General features: G+C 40.6%; 1 protein-coding gene across 2 annotated transcripts in view; it reads left to right on the forward strand.

The window, feature by feature from the left end:
- LOC136883248 (interference hedgehog) overlaps positions 1-26,688 on the forward strand; it is a 304,457-nt gene that overhangs the window by 228,936 nt on the left and 48,833 nt on the right. For both annotated transcript variants that reach the window (XM_067155456.2, XM_067155458.2), the window contains exons 2-3: positions 364-472; positions 22,418-22,644. In XM_067155456.2, coding sequence (XP_067011557.2) covers positions 400-472; positions 22,418-22,644 — 300 coding nt within the window. In that variant the 5' untranslated portion in view covers positions 364-399. The remainder of the gene's footprint in view (positions 1-363; positions 473-22,417; positions 22,645-26,688) is intronic.

Raw genomic sequence — 26,688 nt, forward strand, 5'->3', positions numbered from 1 at the left:
GTTAGGGTCGCATAGCTCTGAGTTTGCATTCGGGTTCAAATCCCACCGTCGGCCGCAGTCCTGAAGATGATTTTCCGTGGTTTCGCATTTTCAGACCAGGCAAATGCTAGGGCTGAACCTTACCTAAGGCCACGGTCACTATCTTCCCAATCCTATCCCTTTCCCATCCTTCCGTCGCCGAAAACCTCGATGTGTTATAACGTGCGACGTTAATCCACTAGGAAAAAGAGTCTATTATTTTGTCTTGTGATCAAACTCTGGGTTTGGGATAATGGAAAGGACTCAGTTTTATATTTTGTCACTTTCTAAATACACTTTGTGGCAAGCATATTTCTTAAAAATGGTTGTTTCGCTATGTTTCAGGAATGAGTCTCCTGTGCGCGCCCTGCCTCTACCAAGATGGTGGCCGTGCGCGCAGACCTGCCGCTTTTCGTACTTCTGCTGTTTACGGCAGCCCGCAGCTTACGTGCAGGTTAGTTTAGCCATCTAATCTTTGGGAGATACGCTGCTGTCTGAATGGTAACAGTTAGCTAAATGAACCAAATAGTGTGTCTCCATTGTTCCTGTGACTGAATTTCAATCATCATCATCATCATCATCATCATCATCAGTCACAATATTGATTTCTATTGTTCGCTTTTGGAACTTGTCTTCGCTTTGCATGTCTCGGGAATAATTTAACGCCTCCATAATCATCAAAATTATTACGTATTACGTAAAATAACCTCTTATACAAAGTCATTTAGGACTACCAGCTACGCGAGTTTATTTCTAACCATTGTTTTACTAGATAGACAATTTGATCATTATTGTATCATCATAGCAGTATTCCCTGGAATGGACTACGCAGCCCATGTCCTTGGCCAGAATCCCTTTGAGATTATTTAGAATGTCCATTACGGTCCAGAATTCAGCAACCCATATCCCGATCTTCAGGAAGAATTGACTGCCATTCCTCCAGAGACGTTTAGACCTTGCCCACCTCCCCCCGTATTTATGTACAAGTACTGTAGCCATCGCCCGTCCGACTCATCGGCTGAATGATCAGCGTTGAGGCCTTCGTTCAGAGGGTCCCGGGTTGGATTCCCCGCCGGGTCGGGGATTTTAATTGCCTCTGATTAATTCTTCTGGCCCGGGGACAGGGTGTTAGTGTTTGTCCCAACAATCTCCTCTTCATATTCAGACAACATACCACACCACCAAACATCACCGAAACACGCAATAGTGATTACATCCCTCCATATAGGGTTGGCGTCAGGAAGGGCATCCGGCCGTAAACAGGGCCAAATCCACATGTGCGACACAGTTCGCACCCGCGACCCCACAGGTGTGGGAAAAGCGGTAGAAGAAGAAGACTGTAGCCATCGCCCTGTTAGATAAGCCTCTAAACTGAAGAACAATAACAAAATAAAATAGTAACCCTATGGTGGCCAAAAGGGGACACACAACAAATAGGCCTAGGTGGACTTTTTACCGAACTCCGTTTTTATTTTTAGTTGACTATTTTTCCTTATATATTTTCAGTGTCGGCTTAATTAATATGACTTTTAAAGTAGAAAAGCATTATAAGATACCTGTAAATGTTTTCTTTTTCAGGTATGCAAAAGTGTTTTCATAAATTTTGCATTTCGTGTTTCGACTGACCGAAAGAACTTCAAGGGTATATTTATGTTTCAATCTCCCCTCCCCCCGCTTCTTTTTAATTCAAGAATTCGTTATATTTGAACGTCTTCCTATAAGATTTCTTGTAGTTAATGTGGTTTATGGACTAACGATTAACTCAAAGAAGACCAAGGCCCTAAGGATGAACACAAACAAACTAGACCCATTTGTCGTCAGTGATGAACCTATAGAAGATGTGGATAGTTTCACCTATTTATTTATTTATTTATTTATTTATTTATTTATTTATTTATTTATTTATTTATTTATTTATTTATTTATTTATTTATTTATTTATTTATTTATTTATTTATTTATTTTTGTCCTAGACGTTAACATTGTTATGTAGTGTAGGACAACATGTATCTTACCCTCCTTTAGCTGTATTAGTGCTTACCTTTGTGTCACATGTCTTTATAGAGGTATCCTACTATTACAGCATACATTTTGAATGAATGAATTGGGGATTGAATGGATAAACACTTCTCACCCAATCACGGATAGCCACCAACTGGGGAGAGAGCATTCATTAATGATTGATTGATTGATTGATTGAATGAATGAATGAATGAGTGAATTGAATTAAATGATTGTTTTCAGCCTACTGCTGCGGAACCCAGCAGCTAAGGAGAGAACGTTCCATTCTGAATGAATGAATAAATAAATTAAATGAATGAATGAATAAATTAATTCTTGCATGAAAAAAATCATTTCTTCCAGTCACGGATAACTGTGGTATAGTATCTCAGTTTTGTCTCCAGTTCCTCGGCTGACTAGTCAGCTTACTGGTCTTCGGTTCAGAGGGCCCCGGGTTCAGTTACCGGCCGAGTCGAGGATTTTAACTGTATATAGTAAATGAAGTGGTGGGTGACTTTTAGTGCCGGGCGTGTCCGAGAACATGTTCGACTCGCGAGGTGGTCTTTTGATTTTTCGCTCGTAGGCGACCTGCGCGTCGTGATGAGGATGAAATGATTATGAAGACGATACATACACCCAGCCCCCATGCCAGCGAAACTAACCAATGATAGTTACAATTCCCGAACCTTCCGGAAATTGACCCCGGGACCGTTTGATCAAAGGCCGGCACGCTAACCATTTAGCCATGGAGCCGGACACTGGATGTGGTTAATTCCTCGCATTCGGAGCCAGGTGTTTTTGTCCGCCTTGATATACTTATTTTCACTTACATGCAACACATCACAGTTAGCGTCAGGAAGGACATGCGGGTGTAAAAATGGGGTCAGATTCACATCACGTGCCGACCCCGATCAGTTGGGAATGAAGGCCTGCAGGTGTGTCTGTTTAAATAATGCTATTTTGCTTTACGTCCCACTAACTACTTTTACGGTTATAGGAGACGCCGAGGTGCTGAAATTTAGTTCCGCAGGAGTTCTTTTCTCTTTCTCATTCTCCTCAACCTGATGGTTGGTGGGTAGCATGACTGTCCTCGTCCAACGACCTTCTATCCGCAGCCAGCTTGCTTGATTACTTGATATGGACGTCGCCCTTTAATGCCATCGAGGAACCCTGATCTTGCTCGTCCTCATCTAGTCTTTCCTTGCAGTTTCCCTTCAAGCAGTGTGGTGCACCATGATGAATGCCGGAGTAAATGACCTATCTAACTACATCTTTTCGCGATCATTTTCTCTAGACTGACGATTTCTTCAGCTTTCTTGAGACCTTCTTCATTTGTTAGCATGTGAGTCCAGGGTATTCGTAACATTCGACGCCAACACCACATTTCGAATGCATCTCTTCTTTTCTTATCAGCCCTTGTAACTTTTTGATGAATACTAATAAATAAAATCATGAATAAAATATATAAATAAAATTACTCAAAAACTTAATAAAATTAATAAGCATAATTAACCGAAATGTCCGTAGTATGGGCGCCGGAGTTCACCAGAATGGATCTCTCGAATTTAGATAAGAGCATGATAAACTTTATATCCCAGGGCGTGTACATAATGCTGCGTACTGGTACATCTGCTGCAGGCCTTACCTAACCTCCTGAAAACGACTAATTAGGTAGGAACTGCACCTAGGTTCATCAATAACACTGATTCTAAAATAGCTAACTATATTCTGAACAAATTCCGTGCATGAGCACCTCATCAACATACACCATTATACATATAATACACACATAAAATATTGCTGGAAGACTCCATATTTACAACAACAACAATAATGAAAATCGTGGGAAAACGAAAGCGAGAACTAAGCTACCATTTGTAGATAGTCCGATGAACAATGTACATGTATGAAGATAAATACCCTTCACTGTCTCTATATCAATTCGACTTACCGATTCTCATAATCGGCAGTTATCAGATCACACAGATACTGTACCTTGTACTACTGTGTTCACATATTTTAACACTTGTTGTAAAGATATATACACACGTCTGTCGATCCTCAACATAAATTATGGAAAGTCTGAGATAGCTTTCACCAATATACAATGCTAGGCCGCCACAAGTGCTACAATACTTAATGCGCAAGCACTCTCCACAATCAGCCACTTTCCACGAACATAACAAGACTACGCTCCACGAACGTTTGAAGTCCAGTCCATTGCAGCCGTGCCACTCCAGTACCGTGTATCAGCACCACTTCCTTCCCGTACAGTGCGTCAGTTGTAGTTCTCTTATACAGTGTCACTGGTTGTAGTTATCTTCCTTCTCGTTCCTTTACAATCACCAGTTGCCGCCGTATGATCAACCTTTATAGGCATCAACATCCCCCTCCTCTCAGATGATACGTCTGGATTGGTGCTTGCCCGCCAATCATGAGTGATCTCTACTGGTCAATACCATATCCTGAACTCATACTAGGTTCCAAGACAATAACAAACACTCGGGTTTATTAAATGACTCACCGAACTTCCCTAGTAGAACAACATCAACAAACACATCTCATCAGACACTGGGATATTTACATGACTCATGGAATATCCCGACACAAGTACATCACAACAAACACTGGGGTAGCCACATGACTCAACCAAATTACCAGAGTTATTAAAGCAATGTTTTCCCACTCGTGCAAAACAAATTACTCATACCTACATATGTGGATATCTTCCAGCTTACCAATATAAATGGCAAAATATACAAATGAAGTACTGATAATAATAATAATAATAATAATAATAATAATAATAATAATAATAATAATAATAATAATAATAATAAATCGAATACTGACAATAATATCTATAACTTCTACATATAATTCGGGGGTGTGATACATGTACTATCACACCCTTAAAAGAGTCCAGGTTTCAGAGCCATAGGTCGCAATGCTCCAAATGAAGCTCTCAATAAAATGCTTTTTTACTGGTATGGATATTGCCTCGGATGTCAACAGGCTTTTTTTTTATTGAAAGCTTCTTTAGCCTGGGCTATTCGAGAACGGACGTCCTTTTCACACCTCCCATCAGATGTAATAATGCTTCCCATATAACTGAACTGATTTACTTGAGCCAATTTTTCTTCCTTCCAACCAAACATTAACATCCTGTTTACCATCCGGAGTACATTTCATTGTCTTGATTTTTGTTTTGTTAACATTCATGTTACATTTTAGTATTAGTAGATCATTCAGTTTCTTTAGTGAGGTCTCTATCTCTTTCTCAGTTTCGGCTATGAGGGCAATATCATCCGTATTGTTTGGTATATATAGTACCGAGCTCGATAGCTGCAGTCGCTTAAGTGCGGCCAGTATCCAGTATTCGGGAGATCGTGGGTTCGAACCCCACTGTCGGCAGCCCTGAAGATGGTTTTCCGTGGTTTCCTATTTTCACACCAGGCAAATGCTGGGGCTGCACCTTAATTAAGGCCACGGCCGCTTCCTTCCCACTCCTAGCCCCTTCCTGCCCCATCGTCGCCATAAGACCTATCTGTGTCGGTGCGACGTAAAGCAAATAACAAAAAAAAAAAAAAAGGTATATATAGTTGGCCATTTATTTTTATTCCATGGCTGGAGGCGGCTGAAAACTCTTACGTGTCAGTAAATCTACCGGCACGAGGCTGAGGTATTTGAGCACCTTCAGGAACCACCGGACTGAGCCAGGATCGAACCTTATAAGTTGGGGTCAGAAGGCCAACGCCTCTACCGTCTGAGCCACTCAGCCCGGCGGTGTATCTGTTTTGCAATGACTGCTTTATTTATTATTCTTATTCTTCTTCTTCTTCTTCTTCTTCTTCTTATTATTATTATTATTATGTGCGTATGGACCCAATGGATCACGCAAAGCTCTAACGATTCTGTTTTCTGAGTTGCCAAACAGCTCTCATCCTTTCGCTTTATTTATTTATTTATTATTATTATTATTATTATTAACTCGTTATACCCAACTTAGGAGCGTGTTTGAACTTATTTAGTACGATATTCCTTTTCTTCGCCATATCTCTTCATTCTTTCACTGACTGTCTTTCTGAGTTCTTCTGTCCATCCAATCAGTCGTCAATAATCTGCATTTAGGGTTATCCCCGAGGTGGCAGATTCCCTATCAATTGTTAAACTAGCTTTCTTTAACCGCTTTCAGAGAACTTGGAAATGTATCTAGTATTTACCTTGATAATGTATTCCAATCCCTTACTCCCCGTTCAAAAAATGAATATTTACCTCAATTTTTCCTCTTGAATTCCAATTTTATCCTCACGTTTTGATCTTTCCTACCTTTAAATGCTCCGCTCAAGCTTATTAGTCTACTATTGTCATTCCACGCCATCTCTCCTCTGGCAGTTCGAAACATACTACAAAGATAGTCGAGCTTTTCGTCGGCTTACTCCCGAGTCGTCCCTGATTAAATATTTCCTATGGTTTCTTTTTCATCCAAATCTCAATCACCACTTACTTGTGTGTGTGAGTCTGAGGGAAACCACAGTAGCAATAGCTATCTCCTTGTGGAGAGGGTGCAAGATAAGCGTCAGGAAGGATTACATTTAGGGCAGCCGCCCAGGTGGCTGATTGCCTATCAGTTGTTTATATAATTTCCAAATTCCATTTTCGTATTTTGACCCCAAGATTTTTTGAGAATTTTTCTCTCCTGTTTTTTATGTTTTTTCTTATTTGTGACCTGCGGCTTGTTATCAGGGTTTTGGATGCATAAAGTGCCTCTGATTTGATAACTGTGTTGTAGTGTCGTAATTTTGTACTTTTTAATATGGATTTTGTTGTTGTATCTATTCCAGGTGATTTTAAAAGATCTTTGCAGTTTAGCAGTTCTTTCTTTGCCTCCCAATTTATCCCTGCTGGTTGAATGTATCTACTTCGAAGATTTTTCCGAATTTAGTGTTTAATGATTGATCGTCGAATCTTGATTTAGTTCCCTCTACGATCAAGTATAAACGGGATGATATTTCGGATTTAAATTCATTTATTGAAAAACACATGGCAATTACAAATTATTTTTCCACATAGTTTCCTGCTTTGGAAATGCAGCTTTTTGATGCCCTCATCGTAAAAAGAACAGCGTCCTGTCACCAGCCAGATGCGCACGAAGTCTTCCACACTGTCGTTATCTTCAAATCTTTGCCCTCCTAGAGCTTCTTTAAACGGTCCGAACAAATGGAAATCGCAGGGCGATAAGTCCGGGCTGTAAGGAGGATGATCAAGTGTAGTCCAGTACATTTCCTGTAGCTTGGAGACAGTTAAAGCTGCAGTATGGGGCCGCGCATTGTCGTGGAGGAGGATGACCTGTCGAATCGGTTGCTCTCGTCTTTTCCGGCGATATGCAACCCTCGCCTTAAGGTCGATTCACACATCTCCGGGACGTGACGGCGCTCTCCGTGTCCGTATCCGTCCTTTCCGACATGAATATTTCACGTCTGTTCTCACACTTCAGTTCCGTGCAGTTCGGCGCAAAAGTCGGCAATCAACTGTTCCATGATGAGGTTTTTTTTAGTGATGATGAACAGTTAATGACAGCTATAATCTTGGATAAAAAGGAGAAAGAGAGGAAGAAACAGTGGGTCCATCCTATATGGAAACGCAGGGGTAAGGAAGGAGAGTTTTCTACTCTTATATTTATAAGTGCTTGAAGGACGACGACGTAAAATTTCAAGGATACACTATATTTGCTTTTAATTACTTGAAAAATTAAATAATTACTTAAAAAATTAAATAAATGAAATTGTTGGTTATTTTTTAATGCCCCTGACTTTGTAATTTGGGGGCAGAAAGTGCCTTGCCGCGCCAAAGTCGGTGCCTATGTACAAACTGATTTTCTTAATCTTAAAAGCAAAAAAAAATGTTAGTTCCCTACCTTCAGCTTCCACTTTATCGCCAATTTCGTCCCATACATGCTTCTTCAAACCACTATCCATATATTTCGAATCAGCTAAATTATATTGAAAAAAGTGTGCCTTCACTAATTCAATCAGCAGTTCGGCCTTTATTTTGGGAGGTAAAGAACAGTTCAAACGTACACAGGTAACCTCAGTACTCGTAGAAAGCAGAGAAGCAGGAAGGCGGGAAGAGAGAAATCACGTCCGTGAAAACAAGAAAATATCGTTGGCGAGCGAATACGTATTGCCGGCACGGATGACGGAGAAGCACTGAAGGTCACGGCGAATGATGTCAACGGAAGTGTTTGATCTCATCCCTTCGTTTACATGGCGACGATATTTTATTTTCACGGAAGATGTCGTCACGTCCCGGAGATGTGTGAATCGACCTTATTCAACAGCTCACAGTAGTAAGCAGCATTGATTGTGCGTCGCTCGGGCAAAAAATCAATCAGCAATAATGTATTTAACCGCACGAATGTTTTCGTCTGTAATGCTGATCGGAGGATGGCGATCGTGTTGCTGATATTTCCACACGTTCTCGTCCTTCTTTGAACTTTTTATGGCAGGCAAACACACGCGTCCTTGACAGTGTTTGATCACGAACAATGCAGTCAATCTCTGGCAAATTTCCGTCGCTGTAACTCCTTCACGAGCAAGACATTTTATAATTATGCGTTGCGCAGTGGAGGGGTGCACCTGTTGCTCCGACATCGTGAGCGTTACTGACGAAACGGCGGGAAATATCCAACAGCACCTAACGGTCCCGCCTAAGGATGGCAGAAGCACGGGGCCAGTCCTACCAACTGTTGATGTTCAGGAACAAAAATCCCCTTTATATTCGATCGACCTTCGTATATACTGCGTATTTTCAAATTAAAGTTGGAGTCCGGTTTCGGCCGCTACTTCATGAAGTTTTTCTATGATTGGATTGCTTCTTACCCCGTGTGGGTGGGGGCGGTAGAATAACACTCACGGTATCGCCTGCTTCTCGTAAGAGGCGACTAAAAGGGACACCAGGGGCTCTTAACTTGGGAGCGTTGGTTGGCGAGGACGGGGCCCTTGACTGAGTTCTGACATTGCTTCCACCTACTTGTGCTAGATTCCTTACTTTCATCTATCCTATCCGACCTCTCTTCGTCAGCTCTTGTTCTTTTCCGACCCCGACGCTATTAGGTTCGCGAGGCCTGGAGCGTCTTTTCATTTTCACGCGCTTCGTGACCCTTGTCTTTCTTTGGCCGATACCTTCATTTTTCGAAGTGTCGGACCTCTTCCATTTCTTCCCTTTGATTAGTGTTAATAGGGGATGGTTTCCTAGTTGTATTTCCTCTTAAAATAGTAACCACAACCACCACCACCACAACAACAACCACGATTGCTTCTTGTCTGTTGTTGCAACGTCAACTGCAAACGCTGAGCGATCGAGGTGAATTTTATTGTTTAAGAAGTCTGTTAATATTAATTATCTCCTTAGCCTTTTTTATTTATTTACGAATTACTTTTTCCAAAACTAGATTGAATAGGACTGGGAACAGACCATCTCCTTGTCGGACACCAGTTCTGATTTTGAACGGTTCAGAAATTTAACTTTTGATTTTGTGTTGATGAGAGTTTATTATTATTTATTTATTATTTATTATTATTCGTTTGGACTGCCTGAGGACCACGGTGATTGTGCTTTAGCTGTTTGCCGCTTCTGGTGTTCTTGGTGGTGGGTTTGGCTGCTGCTTTATTCTTGGTACCTTGAGCTTTTCTGTTGACCCAGTAATCCTTCAATTTCTTGCTGAACTCTTATCTTGCGTTCCTGGGACCATTTCCTGGTCTCATTGTGTTTTGCTTCTGTAGGGATGTTAGGAAGTGTCTGGTCTGGATTTAATAGTTGAACGGTAATTACTTTGTTAATTAGTATGGCATGATTAATATTAAGTCCTTCTCTACCTGCTGGATCCACAGCGATCCAGTGGCTCTACCCTTGCTGGCTAATTTGAAGATCTTATAGGACAGCCTGTCGGAGTTCATTCTATATAGATGTCCGTAGAAAGCCAGTCATCTTCTTCCGATGGCATCTGTGAGGGTTTCTCGGACCTCTTCCATTTCTTCCCTTTGATTAGTGTTAATAGGGGATGGTTTCCTAGTTGTATTTCCTCTTAAAATAGTAACCACAACCACCACCACCACAACAACAACCACGATTGCTTCTTGTCTGTTGTTGCAACGTCAACTGCAAACGCTGAGCGATCGAGGTGAATTTTATTGTTTAAGAAGTCTGTTAATATTAATTATCTCCTTAGCCTTTTTTATTTATTTACGAATTACTTTTTCCAAAACTAGATTGAATAGGACTGGGAACAGACCATCTCCTTGTCGGACACCAGTTCTGATTTTGAACGGTTCAGAAATTTAACTTTTGATTTTGTGTTGATGAGAGTTTATTATTATTTATTTATTATTTATTATTATTCGTTTGGACTGCCTGAGGACCACGGTGATTGTGCTTTAGCTGTTTGCCGCTTCTGGTGTTCTTGGTGGTGGGTTTGGCTGCTGCTTTATTCTTGGTACCTTGAGCTTTTCTGTTGACCCAGTAATCCTTCAATTTCTTGCTGAACTCTTATCTTGCGTTCCTGGGACCATTTCCTGGTCTCATTGTGTTTTGCTTCTGTAGGGATGTTAGGAAGTGTCTGGTCTGGATTTAATAGTTGAACGGTAATTACTTTGTTAATTAGTATGGCATGATTAATATTAAGTCCTTCTCTACCTGCTGGATCCACAGCGATCCAGTGGCTCTACCCTTGCTGGCTAATTTGAAGATCTTATAGGACAGCCTGTCGGAGTTCATTCTATATAGATGTCCGTAGAAAGCCAGTCATCTTCTTCCGATGGCATCTGTGAGGGTTTCTTGGTGTTAGAGTTCATGGTTTGGTTTGTACCATCGCGTTCCGTCTGAGAGGATCCTTGGTCTTACTATCTTTCTCAGGAACTTCTTGTACTTCTAGGGCTCTTAGAGGGGTCTTATTTGTTGGAGATTATTATTATTATTATTATTATTATTATTATTATTATTATTATTATTATTACGGATATTCTGTGGAACGCAGAGGCGTAAGAAGGTGCTGGGGTGAATGAGTGGACAGAGAAAAGATAGAAGCATAATTTAAAAACACTAAAATTCGAAATTTTGTTTCTTTCCTCCTTCGTTTTTATACTTTAAACTTGATAAACCAATAACAGCGGATATAATAATGGTGGGCTCGTCAGCTCTTATAACAATAGTGATTTAAAAATCTAAACCAATCAGGTACTAGGCCTACAGACAATGATTTCGCTCAAAATAAAATTATACTATTACAAAGAGCACTTTTGTTCCACTCAATTAATACTGGAGGTGACTGAGCTCCAAAACTTATTACACTCTAGCCTCTCCAAGGCACAATTTTCTAATCCAAATTTTACATTAGATCATTACAAAACAGTTTTACTGTCTTACCCGTTCGACAGTTTGATTCACATTTGACTATGAACAATTACAAATTAAACAGGGGGCAATAAATGTCCATACTAAATGGCCTTAGAGGTCAAAATAAAAGGTTTAAGATATCGGCCGTGAGGCGAACACTTGCACTCCTTTGGAAATACACTTTGAAACAATTAAAAATCTTGGCTTATGGCCCTAAGTTACAGAGGCTAAGCCTATACTACAGACGGTGACTAGATGGAGAAAAGTATCAAGTTCCAAAAGAAGAGAGAAATTTTAAAGTTACACAAAATCGTAGTCACCCCGGTACCAAGTTGAATGGGAATTAAAAGAGGGTGAACACTCTCTATTCCCTAATTTTCATTTTGCCCAACAGGGATTTGAATAAAGTTCTAAGACTTGCTTGAGAATTTACATTTAATAATAATGTTATTTGCTTTACGTCCCACGTATTTGAGCACCTTCAAATACCACCGGACTGAGCCAGGATCGAACCTGCCAAGTGGGGGTCAGAAGGCCAGCGCCTCAACCGTCTGAGCCACTCAGCCCGGCGAATTTACATTTAAAAGATGATATTAAACTTCAGACATTTACATTAAAAATAATTTGAAACCTTCCGCTCAATTCACTTTTCTGAAACTACAACATATTTTAAAGATGTCTGCCATTACCCTGAGCTGGTGGGCCTTCCGACGGCGGGCAAGGCTTTCCCCTGCCTCCACTACGCATGCACTCTAAAGCTGTAGACTGGACCGATGGAAAAGACAACATGGCCCAAAAGCTCCCAGCTTTTATAGCAGAGCGGAAGGTTCCAGAACTCTCTAGGCCGAAGACCTATACACACCCTCAATTTTGATTGGCTAATTGAATTCATATCCAAAATTTCTGATTGGCTAATAATTTCATGAAGAAGGAAGAGATAAAAGCAGACCGACTACAATATATATCAGACCGTAATATCGAAACCAAAATTGTGGACGTCTTGGGCCCAGTAGCTGCCGACTGATGAAGGTTAGGGTAGCACGTAATAACTTCTTTTCGACGATAAAACTTCGCATAATAATAATAATAATAATAATAATAATAATAATAATAATAATAATAATAATAATAATAATAATAATAATAATAATAATAATAATAATTATTATTATTATTATTATTATTATTATTATTATTTTACATCCCACTAACTACTGTTCACGGTTTTCGGAGATGCCGGACTTTAGTCCCGCAGGAGTTCTTTTACCTGCCAGTAAATCTACCGACACGACGCTGACGTACTTCAGCACCTTCAAATACCACCGATTTAAGCCGGGATCAAACCCGACAAGTTGGGGGTCAGAAGGCCAAAGCTTCAATCGTCTGAACCACTCAGCCCGGCGTCACCTTAATTTTCTTTCGTTCATATCACTTAAAGCGCTGTACAATATCTATTTCAATCCGGCAGCAATTACGAAAATATCACGTACATATTTTTCCAACGGCGGTAATTTAACATGATAAATGTAACATCGTAGGGAAAATCACTGTTACACCTACTTAAACGCTTCGCGAACCGCTACTCATCATATATAATCAACTACACTCATGCTCCTAAATTAAGGATAATTGCATATTGTGGTGCCACACAACGTGGCACTTCATAAAACTGGCGCTAATAGCATGTAAGTCCACGGTATTAGTGATAAGTTGAGAAAACCGTCCCAAACACATGTGCTACAAAACGCCACTGTTTCCTGCGCATGTACCTCGACATCAATATGGGATATGATCACCATGCACACGTATACAGGCCGCACAACGGGTCGAGCAGCTGCTGGGGTATAGCCTCCCATTCTTGCACCAGTGCCTGTCGGAGCTCCTGAAGTGTCTTAGGGGTTTGAAGACGTGCAGCGATACGTCGACCGAGAGCATCCCAGACGTGCTGTATGGGGTTTAGGTCTGGAGAACAGGCAGGCCACTCCATTTGCCGGATATCTTCTGTTTCACGATACTCGTCCACGATGGCAGCTCAGTGGGGCCGTGCGTTATCATCCATCAGGAGGAAGGTGGGATCCACTGCACCCCTGAAAAGGCGGACATACTGGTGCAAAATGACGTCCCGATACACCTGACCTGTTACAGTTCCTCTGTCAAAGACATGCAGAGGTGTACGTGCACCAGTCATAATCCCACCCCACACCATCAAACCACTACCTCCATACAGGTCCCTTTCAAAGACATTACGGGGTTGATATCTGGTTCCTGGTTCACGCCAGATGAGAACCCGGCGAGAATCACTGTTCAGACTATACCTGGACTCGTCCGTGAACATAATCTGGAAACACCATTCCAATGACCATGTACTGTGTTCTTGACACCAGGCTTCACGGGCTCCCCTATGAACAGGGGTCAGTGGAATGCACCTTGCAGCTCTCCGGGCGAATAAACCATGTCTGTTCAGTCGTCTGTAGACTGTGTGTCTGGAGACAAGTGTGGCAAGGTCCCGAGCAAGGCTACCTGCAGTACTCCTTGGCCGTCTGCGGGCACTGATGGTGGGATATCGGTCTTCTTGCGGTGTTGTACACTGCGGACGTCCCGTACTGTAGCACCTGGACACGTTTCCTGTCTGCTGGAATCCTTGCCATAATCTTGAGATCACACTTTGTGGAACACGGAGGGCCCGTGCTACGACCTGCTGTGTTTGACCAGCCTCCAGTCGCCCTATTGTTCTACCCCTCATAACGTCATCAGTATGTGTTCGTTGAGCCATTTCCACCACACCGTCACCATTAGCACGTCTGAAAACATCTGCACACTTACTCGCTGCACCGTACTCTGACATGCACCAACACACCTCTGCGTATTTGGAGTGCTGCCAGCGCCACCGTGCGATGACCGCAGGTCAAATGCACCACATGGTTATGCCCCGAGGTGATTTAAAACCGCAAACTGCCCACCATAGCGTTGTTTCACCATGTATCAGCATTATCCTTAATTTCTGAGTATGAGTGTAGAATCACATAAATCATCGCTGCCGGGACAAAACCTCCTATGTGAAATATTTTAGCTTAGAAGTTTGGCCGGTAAGGTATCTGTAAGCTAAGGTGCAATATTGTCCGTGCGTTGTCAAGGCATTCTCGCTCTTCATAACGTATGTGCTGCGGGTCAGTATATATAAAAAAAATATTATCACATAGGAGGTTTAGTCCCGGCAACGACGATATATTCTGCTACAGTCCCACAGCAAAAGAGATTATTTAGAAATTTCACTTAGTCATATAACGTTTCCTCTTAGATTTCACTTCGCTGGATAGATGAAAACACATGATAAAACTGTTAAAATGATATTTATAACATCATTCTGAATGTTTAAAAATAATTTATGGTGCGAAATTCCTCAATTTATTCACTCTCATGAGAACGATGAAATATAACGTGTTGCCTTAGTTGGGGTGGTGTTCAGCACTCAATGAAAGGGAGTTACGCCCAAGATGATTATGCCAGCCCAATGAACGGCCCTGGTGATGTTAAGCCTCCCTTACTGGAAACTCTTAAAACATATTTCGACATATGAGTATAAAAACTCTATTGACTCTAAACATTGATGCCTTTAACCTACATGGGCGAGCTTCAGTTTGGGGTAGAGTGGTGGTGGTGATTATTGTTTTCAGAGGAAGTACAACTGGGCAACCATCCTCCATATAACACTAATCAGAGAAAAAAAATGGAAGGGATCCGACACTTCGAAAAATGAAGATATCGGCCAAAGGAAGACAAGGGCGACGAAGGGCGTGAAAATGAAAGACTCCCTAGCCCTCGCAGACCTAAAAGCGTCGGGGTCGGAAAAGAACAAGAGTTGACCAAGGGAGGTCAGAAAGGATAGGTGAAAGTGAGGAGGATGGCACAAGTAAGTGGAAGCAATGCCAGGACTCAGCTATGGGCCCCGTGGTCGCCAACCCACGCTCCAAAGTTTAGAGCCCATGGGGCCCCTTTTAGTCGCCTCTTACGACAGGCAGGGGATACCGTGGGTGTTATTCTACTGCCCCCACCCACAGGGGGATTTGGGGTAGACTGCTTAATAACAGATATCCACATCATGAATCGGAAGGTATTGGAACAATAAAACCTCTGTGTTACAAATGCAGCTAATTCCTGCAAGTCACTATTCCTTCTGTGTAACAGTGTACAGATAGCTCTATCTATCATACTATAAGTTTTGTTATTCTCCAAGATCCGGCAAACGTTTCCGCAGCAAGCATCTATTCTTGCAAAATACAATTGCATCTAAATCACGCGACACTCGGAAGAACATAGACACTGACGGAACATCACCATAACAATTATAATATTTCTAAATGAATAGTTTTCATGAAGAATACGAATAGGTTCACCATTTAGTATTAGAAAAAAGTCTTCCCTAACCACAGACTTATTCTCAGATGCTGTATGCACACTACTGTTTTGTCGAAATATTCACGATCTGTATTCCTGTTCCACTTCTCTCTTAATATTTTATTCCTTAGAAAACTTATGAATAGTTGTATGAGAGGCGTTGCTGCAGTTCAACTTAAACACGGTTCACAACACAATCTCACACACATTCTCACATTACTGCGTACAATTAGAGATCCTAAGTGTCCAATGACTCATATAAATACCCTCGCACACTTACATTCCACAAAGAAATTAAGGTATTTATCGTCAACTTTCATGAAATTACACCGACTGAATAAGAAAACAACAAAAAAGGAATAGGTTCACTATTTTCAGTTGGAAAGAGATCTTCCTTAACCACAAATATTGGTTTCACGCATCCAAAAGTTTGGTCTTTGACTTCCAAATTTTCCCGATGTATATTCCTTATCCATTTCTTCCGTAAAGATCTAGACTACCTTTAGGGAATTTAAAAGCGAAGTATCCGCAACGGTATAATTCGATCTACAACCATGAACGCAGCAGAATGGTACAGCACGGCAATATATAGGCCTACACTTGTTACTGCTTATAACTCTTGGTCACTAATCAATATTTAATGCATTTATTTACTCTGCTGTATGTACAGAAATAAGACTTTACAAGCAAAAAACACATCTTAATGAATTCGCGATATCGGGTTCCTCCTTTCTTTTTTTTTTCTTTTTTTTCCCTGTTATTTCTTTTGACTCTTGTCTTTCACTGCCTTCTAAAATCTGCTACACACTGTTATATACACTAAACATACCATCATATACACTCTTAACAATACACCGTACTAATAAATCAATCAATGCTTTACTTCTCGCAGCCCAGCACTCGCTACATTCAGCTGCGCGCGGAACGAATGTCGTTTGTTTACACGCTCGCGCTTCGAGCATAGAAATAGATAGAGAGGGCGCTCCGTATGTTTCTACCGGCCAAGCGTGGCACCAACATCAAGCTCTGAGCGATCAGCTGATGTAGGGCAAAACAAGGCGGTCTTCCATAAGAACAGCATTGCGGAGTGTTTTTAAATCCTGATTTAAGCGAGCTCCTTATGATTAATTTATTTAAACTATCGAAGATAGTGATAAATGCAGTTCCCTAGGAATATTTCTGTTCCTTTTTGTATGAAAAATTTTAAGTATCATTTTATATGTGTGATATTCTGATGTGTTTATGTATCAGTTCAGCGGTGCGGTGATGTGAATAGGTCTCACACGTTGTCAACTTATTTTAGTTCTCCTAATTTCACAAGTTTAATTTTTCTCCGTAATATTCGTCTGAAATAGTTATTTTTAAAATATTTTCACAGTGCTGTAAATAATAAATTCAACAAAACATGTCAATAACCTGTTTCTAATAATGCCGATATTATGCTGGTTAAGCCTTATAAATCAAGAAACGTGACCGATAATAACGCAATCGTCCCCACTACACCTATAATAATTACGGCCAAAGAAAGTTTGAAATTACCAATACTTAATGCAGGTGATAACCTCAAGGTTCTGTTATTAAAGAACAGCTGTCACCTTCATCACACTTATTCACAGACCTTCAAATTTAGTTTACAGATGTACATTTAGGCATGATGATAGCTATTGTTTTACAGGGCCTAACATCTAGGTTATCAGCCACTATCATGCATGAACGCACAAAGAACAACCTACCATCTAGGTTAGCAGCCACTATCAGTTATGAATAAGTACACACACATCATAAGTTGTTCAACTGTTCTAAATACTCAGGCTATATCAAACTATAACTGAGTTAGTTAAGCCTAATGAGATGTAACATTCACAAAACCATCCTTAAAAATGTACAATAACATAATTTACAATATGATGAAAGACAGGAAGCCATGTAGGCTACAACTCACCAAAACAGCTGCAGCCAGTTAATACACAAATGTATGATAGAACACAGGAAACAAATATTTACATGTAAGTTATTCACCATTCTTCTCCAGGCTGAAGATCAGGAATGTTTGAAAACCAGAGAACTGTATGTCTTCACAATACTGTCCCAAATCACTGATGATTGAACAATATGTACTTGTTCAATACACTTCTTACTTTCTTTCTGTCTCTTTCCTCATCTACCTTAGCACATTCATGTCGCATTCTAGAATTGACATAACACTTCACAGTTAACTTAACCAAGTCCATTTCATGGCTCTACGATGGTTCTTGCTAAAGTAAATGGTCCTTCATACAATAAAACAAGGTTCCATTCACTGACCTCAACAAACTTCTTTGCTCCTTATTACATTGATATTTCTGAGTGCACTTTCAGTCAACATACACAACACTATCACATCTTAGGAGGGCATGATTAATCCCTCATTTCCAGAGTACACCTTCTCTTTGATTAAAGTGTAGTCTGTGTAGTTCTCTCTGGCACTCCTCAGAGCACTCAAGCATACTGCACATTTGATAAGGCATTCCACCTTCCTCACCACAAATCCAGCAATATATGTCTCAACATCACTCACAAATGGGGACAAACCAGGCTTTTTCTATGCAATTTTAATGTGTTACAAACATAAAAAACACGTATTTTTGTTTATGTGATAAGTTACTTGAATCTGCTCCTTTTACCTCATGTTGAACCAGTAATCTTTTGTATGCAGCTTTAAACTGAGCAGCAGTAGGGTTATTGTTATTATCACCACCTCTCCTAATGACAGAGAACAATACGGTACCTCCAAGTAGTCCTGACTGAATTTGTACAATAACAAGTATTTCAGTTTATGCTGCTCACTGAGTAGGCCTACTAAATACTTATAGAGGCCAAGGCAACTTCTTATGCACACCAAAAATCCAAGAAATCCAATCTTCTTTCTTGAGTGGAGAACAGAAGAGTCTAATGAACTTGATGTTAATAGCTGCATGATTATGATTCTGCCTTGCTGAGGAAATCCTTTATAAAAACCTCTGTTGAGGGAGAGAATGTGCACTTATATCCCTTTTGTTCAAACTGTCAAATATGTTATTAAAAATTTCTACAAATTCAGCTGTAGCTTCACAATCTTTAAATAAATCATACCCTGAATTTTTCAAACACCTGAGTGCCTGAGCCACACTGTTACTCAAAGTTGGGGCTGCTAATCTGACTTTCACCTTTTCCGATTCCCAATTAATATGCCACTTATGAATCTTAGTAGCAAGCGTTAATCCCTCTTCTAGTTGTATGTCCACTAGTTTTCCTACATATGTCCATTATATGGCACTACCTTCACTGTTAAAAATTGTGCCCAAAGAAGCCAAAGAATTTCTCACCAATTTCAGCATATGGCACACATCTAGAAAAATAAACACTGGCTCTTTCATCACTGGGTGCTGAAATGAGGTTTTCTCATTGGCTTGGTGAATATCCAGGCCCAGAAATTTTACCATTTGCAAGTTGCTGGCTGCCCCATCAAACTTTAAACTGACTACATGAATACCAGTGTCATGCAATATGGTCAGAGCAGTGGTTAGTAAATTTGCCTTATCTTCTCCTGACAAGCTATCAATTAAAAAATAAGCTATGGGAACCTTCCAATGGTCATTGATGGCATTTACCAGAAACACAAGGGCCTCCTTTGCTTCTGGGAGTGAACCATCATCAACATCAGCCCCCATGTCCACATAACCACATGTGGCCTTTCCATCCCATTCTATCTTTTCCTGATGGACATTTCATCAGTGATAAGGCTACAAAGGACAGGTTTACCTGTGGCATTACCTTCTTCCACTTTAAGCATTAGAGCTTCTTTTTTACTGAGCTCGATAGCTGCAGTCACTTAAGTGCGGCCAGTATCCAGTATTCGGGAGATAGTGGGTTCGAACCCCACTGTCGGCAGCCCTGAAGATGGTTTTCCGTTGTTTCCCATTCTCATACCAGGCAAGATGAAGTGCAAGGGCTGTTTCGACTTTTAGATGGCTTACGATGCCTGGAATATTTGTTCAGGTGTCTTGGAAATTCAAAAACAGTCGGAACTGATCCTTTCAGAGGAACTGGATGGCTAAACCTCTCTTTGTCGAAGCAGTTCGGTTCGAAATGTTTTGAGCAAAGTTTACTAAATTTTGATGGCTGAAAACCCTCTCCATATTTATGGCCCATTTCTTCAGCAATTCGGGATCCGAAGGGAAACTTAAATAAGTGAATAACATAATCAGTTATGCTTAGAGGGTGATATCCACCAATTGATCCCACAATAACCCATTGTTAACCCCCTCCTCCAACATTTATATCTTACATTAAATAAATTATGATGTTACTTCATTTGAGTGGCTTGGGACATATTGACCATCATCCCCTTATGCTCAGGTGTTTGTTGAATTTGTCTGGTAACCTTGTGTATGTAACTAGTTTTTAAGGTCTAGGATTCAAGTAGGGGAGGGGGGTTGCTTTAAACAAGGTACCATCCCGGCATTTTCCTGGAAGGAGTATTGGAAAACCCGGACATCCGGCTCAGCCGCGTGGTCATGGTGCGCGACTTACGGCTGTGCTGTGAGGTCCAGAAATAAATTTATGCTACCAGGAAAAACGAGTATGTCAAAAAAGTTCCAAGTAAGATAAGTCCACGATGTAGTTATAAGTCAGAACTAAACTATATGCAGGCCTACTTAGGCCTAATATTTCATTTGGTCCCAACGGTACAAGTAAACATATTAATAACATCTATGCGAACAGAGTACAAGTCATTTTCTGCCTTATACTCGTTTTCCTTGGCAGCCTAGATACTGTATGAAATCAAGGCAGTGTGTTTTGAGTTACAGATTTTAATCCTTGCCCGTGAAAAGATATCTTACTCCCCTTTTCAAATCTCTGACTGCAATGGTAAGCAGAGCAAGATATGACAATTTTTGCTATATTCTTTCAGACTGGTGTACTTCACTTATCACATAAACGAAAATACGTGCTTTTTATGTTTGTAACACATTAAAATTGCATAGAAAAAGCCTGGTTTGTCGACAATGAATCCTTGAAATCGCTCCGCTTACGCCGATGGCCCGCGCAATTTACGATAGGTGCCCAACATCAGCTGATTTGTATCTTAGCGCCACGTTCTGCTGGCAGCGCCCCCTCTATCTATTTGTATGCTCGAAGCGCTCGCGGCCTTCTCGGGAAGGATGTTGTGAAGCTATGCTCCGAGCTGCCAACCTCTGTACGGAGGAACTAATGAGTGAGGTGCTTCGATAGCTAGTGGCAAGACGATTAGTCTGGACGGTTAGGATTCTTGCCGTGGACAAGACCATTGGTCTGGACGGTTAGAAGCCGCGAAGCGGCCTTAGGCCCCTAGTTTCATGTGAAAACACGATTGGTCTGGACGGTTAGGATTCTTGCCGTGGACAAGACGATTGGTCTGGACGGTTAGGATTCTTGCCGTGGACAAGACCATTGGTCTGGACGGTTAGAAGCCGCGAAGCGGCCTTAGGCCCCTAGTTTCATGTGGACAAAACAATTGGTCTGGACGGTTAGGATTCTTGCCGTGGACAAGGCCATTGGTCTGGACGGTTAGAAGCCGCGAAGCGGCCCTACGTCTCTAGTTTCATGTGGAAACACGATTGGTCTGGACTGGTTCTTGCCGTGCGGACGGTTAGGATAAGACCTGGACAAGACCATTGGTCCGGACGATTAAAGCCGCATTGTAATTTTACATGGTGTTTTTTTGTTTGTGCTTTTATTCAGCCGGGGTTGGTAACGCAATGTATTTATCAGCAATGATGGCAATGACGTCACATTCCGTTCACCATGACCAATCAGAATGCAAGAAACTACTTGAGCCATGGACGATGGCGGCTACTGTTCTTTATTAGGTTATAAAAGTAAATATATTTCTCGGGGCGGGCTGGTGGGTTCCTAGACATGGCAATGAACACATCTCTCCTCTAAAAGGAATTCCAAGTAAGATTTACATTATTTTCACTTCCCTATAATGTTATAAACGTTGGGCTGCGAGAAGTAAAGTTTTACCATAAATCATTATAGATTGCTATTTCACCTAATATATATTTTACGCTTCAGTGACTCGATCAAAATAACATTTTTAACACAATGTAAACAAAACCATGTACCTCCCAATCGATAGAAATATTAAGGTCGGATATATTGTATAAAAAATTGTATAGTCGGTCTTGATAGAAGTGCTAGCAACCGTAGAACACAAAAAACAATCTACTAACACTTCAGTTTAGAACACTTCGAAATACCAAAATTCCTGCAAAAATTAATTGTGCATCCTCCTACCAGAGGGGCACATAAGTCAATAGTAGATACATCTGAAGATTAAAGTTCAAATTTCTTCCAATACACAGTTCAAGGTTCACATTACAGACGGCCTTCTAAAAGGCGCTTAGTTTAAATGTACGGAGCAGGTCTACTTACGGTACCGTTATTATTATTATTATTATTATTATTATTATTATTATTATTATTATTATTATTATTATTATTATTATTATTATTATTATTCACGGTATACTTTAGTGAAGGCAAGGGTTGGGTTTGTTTAAATGATGATGGATATTTGTATTAATGCCACCTTTCTGTATTCCAGATATGGGCCAGTTTTTTGTGAGGAATCCCGAACCAATTGTTGCCTCACAGAACGATGAGGTTAGCTTCGAGTGCTCGTTACGTGTTGCAGCGGAACAGATCCGGTGGTTGCACGATGGTCACTTCGTGCATCAGAATGAGAGCGGTGTGTCTGAAGGAAACCATAGTAGCAAGAGCAGTCTCTTGGTGGTGCGAGTGCAAGACAAGCGACAGGAAGGCGACTACCAGGTGAGAACTACATTGAGTTTATTTTAATTGTCCGTCTTCTTGGCTCAGCCTACTGGCATTCGGATCAGAGAAACTTGGGCTCGATTCCCAGTCGGACTGGGGATTTTAGCTTGTCTAGTTAATTCCTCGGAGATTGGATGCTTGTGTTTATCTCAGTACACACACATACCTTTACATACGACAAACCCCTACAAGAACCACATAATCTATATATATAAAATAAGAGTTTTGTCTGTATATTGCTCAGAATTTGAAAATAATGGTATTTCTGTATCGGTCATGTCCATAGTAACAAGAAAATGCACTTTTTACTTTTCCGTAATTTCTGTCTGTCTGTCTGTCTGTCTGTCTGTCTGTCTGTCTGTCTGTCTGTCTGTCTGTCTGTCTGTCTGTCTGTCTGTCTGTCTGTATGTATGTATGTATGTATGTACACGCATCACGAGAAAACGGTTGAAGAGAATTTAATGAAAATCGGTATGTGAAGTCGGGGGATGAGCCTCTACAATCTAGGCTATAAATAATTTTACTCACGCTGAGTAAAATGGTAGTTTAGGGGAAGGCCTAAAATTGAATTCTCAACTATTTATGTTATTAGTGGTCGTATTTTAAAGAAAATGGGTATGCAAAGTTGGGGAATAAGTTGCTATAGTCTAGGCTCTAAATTATTTTATTTACGCTGAGTAAAATGGTAGTTTAGGGGAAGGCCTAAAATTTAATTCTCAAATATTGTTGTTATTGGTAGTCCTATCTTGATGAAAATCGGTATGCAAAGTCAGAAAATAAGTTGCTATAGTCTAGGCTCTAAATTATTTTATTTACGCTGAGTAAAATGGTAGTTTAGGGGAAGGCCTAAAATGTAATTCTCAAATATTGTTGTTATTGGTAGTCCTATCTTGATGAAAATCGGTATGCAAAGTCAGAAAATAAGTTGCTATAGTCTAGGCTCTAAATTATTTTATTTACGCTGAGTAAAATGGTAGTTTAGGGGAAGGCCTAAAATTTAATTCTCAAATATTGTTGTTATTGGTAGTCCTATCTTGATGAAAATCGGTATGCAAAGTCAGAAAATAAGTTGCTATAGTCTAGGCTCTAAATTATTTTATTTACGCTGAGTAAAATGGTAGTTTAGGGGAAGGCCTAAAATGTAATTCTCAAATATTGTTGTTATTGGTAGTCCTATCTTGATGAAAATCGGTATGCAAAGTCAGAAAATAAGTTGCTATAGTCTAGGCTCTAAATTATTTTATTTACGCTGAGTAAAATGGTAGTTTAGGGGAAGGCCTAAAATTGAATTCTCAACTATTTATGTTATTAGTGGTCGTATTTTAAAGAAAATGGGTATGCAAAGTTGGGGAATAAGTTGCTACAATCTAGGCTATCAATAATTGTATTCACGCTGAGAAAAATGGTAGTTTAGGGGAAGGCCTAAAATGTAATTCTCAAATATTTCTTATTAGAGGTGTAATCGATGAATACTGCATAATTAAGGTTATATAGTATTACATTTCCTATTATTCATGTCTTATACATTGTTACCGTACTGGCTATAATCACAAACATATTCATGAATTTGGATTTTTGTTACTAAGTCCATATCAGCGCCGAGTAACGAGAAAATGGGTAAAAAGTATTTAATGAAAATCGCTACGTAAGTCGTAGAATATGAAACTGCAGTTTACGGTATAAAATATTTTGCAAATCACAGAGTCGAAAGAAACCTAAATGTGAAGGCCTACAATATAGAAAGCTCCTAACATTGATCAACAATAACATTACATTGACCATTGTTTGTCGTGATGTGCTTTGTGTCTTCTGTTGCCCCTCATCTCCGGTAGATAGGACTACTGCTGCGTACAGAGTATTTTTTATTTGATTTACGTCGCACCGACATAGATAGGTTTTATGGCGACGATGGGATAGGAAAGGGCTAGGAGTGCCTTAGGTCTTAATTAAGGTACAGGCCCAGCATTTGATTGGTATGAAAGTGGGGAACCACGGAATATCATCTTCAGCGCTGCCGACAATGGGGTTCGAATCCATCTCTCGGATGCAAGCTCACAGCTGCGCACCGCTAACCACACGGTCAACTCGCCCAGTCGTACAGAGTGTAACAGCCTGCCTGAATATTGATGGGAAGTAGCTGGGGAGTTAGACAACTTTCTTCTTTGGCATGCCATTCCCCTGGTTTATAAATTTTCTGATACAACTGGTACGTAACACACTGGATCATCATAGCATTCGGGCTATTCAATCCCTACTCTGAGGCACAGATTGGAATGAACAGTGTGCATATTTAGCGGAATAATGGCAGATGAGTGTTCATGGCAATCTGCGGCCTGGTCATCCCAGCTCTGGAACTTTGGACTATTAGAATGGCACCGCAATCTAACCGCAGCACTGTTCGTTAAAAGTGATAAAACGTGCGGCTTTCCATTTGATCGAGTATTTTATATGATAGCATTGCTTTTAATCGCTACATTCATACTTACGTTTTTTTAATGACTTATGTTGATTTCAGTTAGGAAAACCACAAAGTCAGTCTTTCTGAGAATCCCGTAGCGAAGCACTGGTACATCAGCTAGTAGTAAATATATCTGTGGGAAGACGGAGAAATTCCTGGCTGAAAGACTTGCGACGGTGGTATGGACATACGTCGATAGAAATCTTCCGTGCTGCCGTTTCGCGTGTAATCATAATCAATTGGATCGCCAACCTTCGAAGGGAGACGGCGTCATAAGAAGAAGACATAGTGTTGATGTCAGGAAGAGCATCGGGCGTAGAACTAAGTCAAGTACAAATATGTGATATCGCACTCGGCTTTCACCCCCTGTGGGTAGGAGCGCAGTCGAAGATGTTATTCTCTATGGAGTGATAAATAAGTTACAAGATTGTGAGCAACTGCAACGTGACCTCGAAAATGTTGTGAGATGGACAGCAGGCAATGGTATGTTGATAAACGGGGTTAAAAATCAGGTTGTGAGATTCACAAATAGGAAAAGTCCTCTCAGTTTTAATTACTGCGTTGATGGGGAGAAAGTTCCTTTTGGGGATCATTGTAAGTATCTAGGTGTTAATATAAGGAAAGATCTTCATTGGGGTAATCACATAAATGGAATTGTAAATAAAGGGTACAGATCTCTGCACATGGTTATGAGGGTGTTTAGGGGTTGTAGTAAGGTTGTAAAGGAGAGGGCATATAAGTCTCTGGTAAGACCCCAACTAGAGTATGGTTCCAGTGTATGGGACCCTCACCAGGATTACCTGATTCAAGAACTGGAATAAATCCAAAGAAAAGCAGCTCGATTTGTTCTGGGTGATTTCCGACAAAAGAGTAGCGTTACAAAAATGTTGCAAAGTTTGGGTTGGGAAGAATTGAGAGAAAGAAGAAGAGCTGCTCGACTAAGTGGTATGTTCCGAGCTGTCAGCGGAGAGATGGCGTGGAATGACATTAGTAGACGAATAAGTTTGAGTGGCGTTTATAAAAGTAGGAAAGATCACAATATGAAGATAAAGTTGGAATTCAAGAGGACAAACTGGGGCAAATATTCATTTATAGGAAGGGGAGTTAGGGATTGGAATAACTTACCAAGGGAGACGTTCAATAAATTTCCAATTTCTCTGAAATCATTTAGGAAAAGGCTAGGAAAGCAACAGATAGGGAATCTGCCACCTGGGCGACTGCCCTAAATGCAGATCAGTATTGATTGATTGATTGATGATTGAATACACCCACGGTATCCCCTGCCTGTCGTAAGAGGCGACTAAAAGGGACGACCAATGGATGATTGAATTAGAACCCTGAGAATATTTATAATTAGTACTATCACGCGAGGAACACCATGGGTCGCCTTTACTTGCGAATAGTACCACTATGTTAGGTACATAATAGATTTGTGATTAGTAGCAACAGAGGGTGAATCAGTATGGGTTTTACAGTGCCCGTGATCAGTACCACTATATGCGGAACACCACGGGCTTACGTTGCCTGCGACTAGTACATCTATGTGAGGAATACCATGGGTTTGTGTTGCCTGTGAGTGGCGC

The sequence above is a fragment of the Anabrus simplex genome, chromosome 11, assembly GCF_040414725.1.
Source record: "Anabrus simplex isolate iqAnaSimp1 chromosome 11, ASM4041472v1, whole genome shotgun sequence".
NCBI classification, from domain to species: domain Eukaryota; kingdom Metazoa; phylum Arthropoda; class Insecta; order Orthoptera; family Tettigoniidae; genus Anabrus; species Anabrus simplex.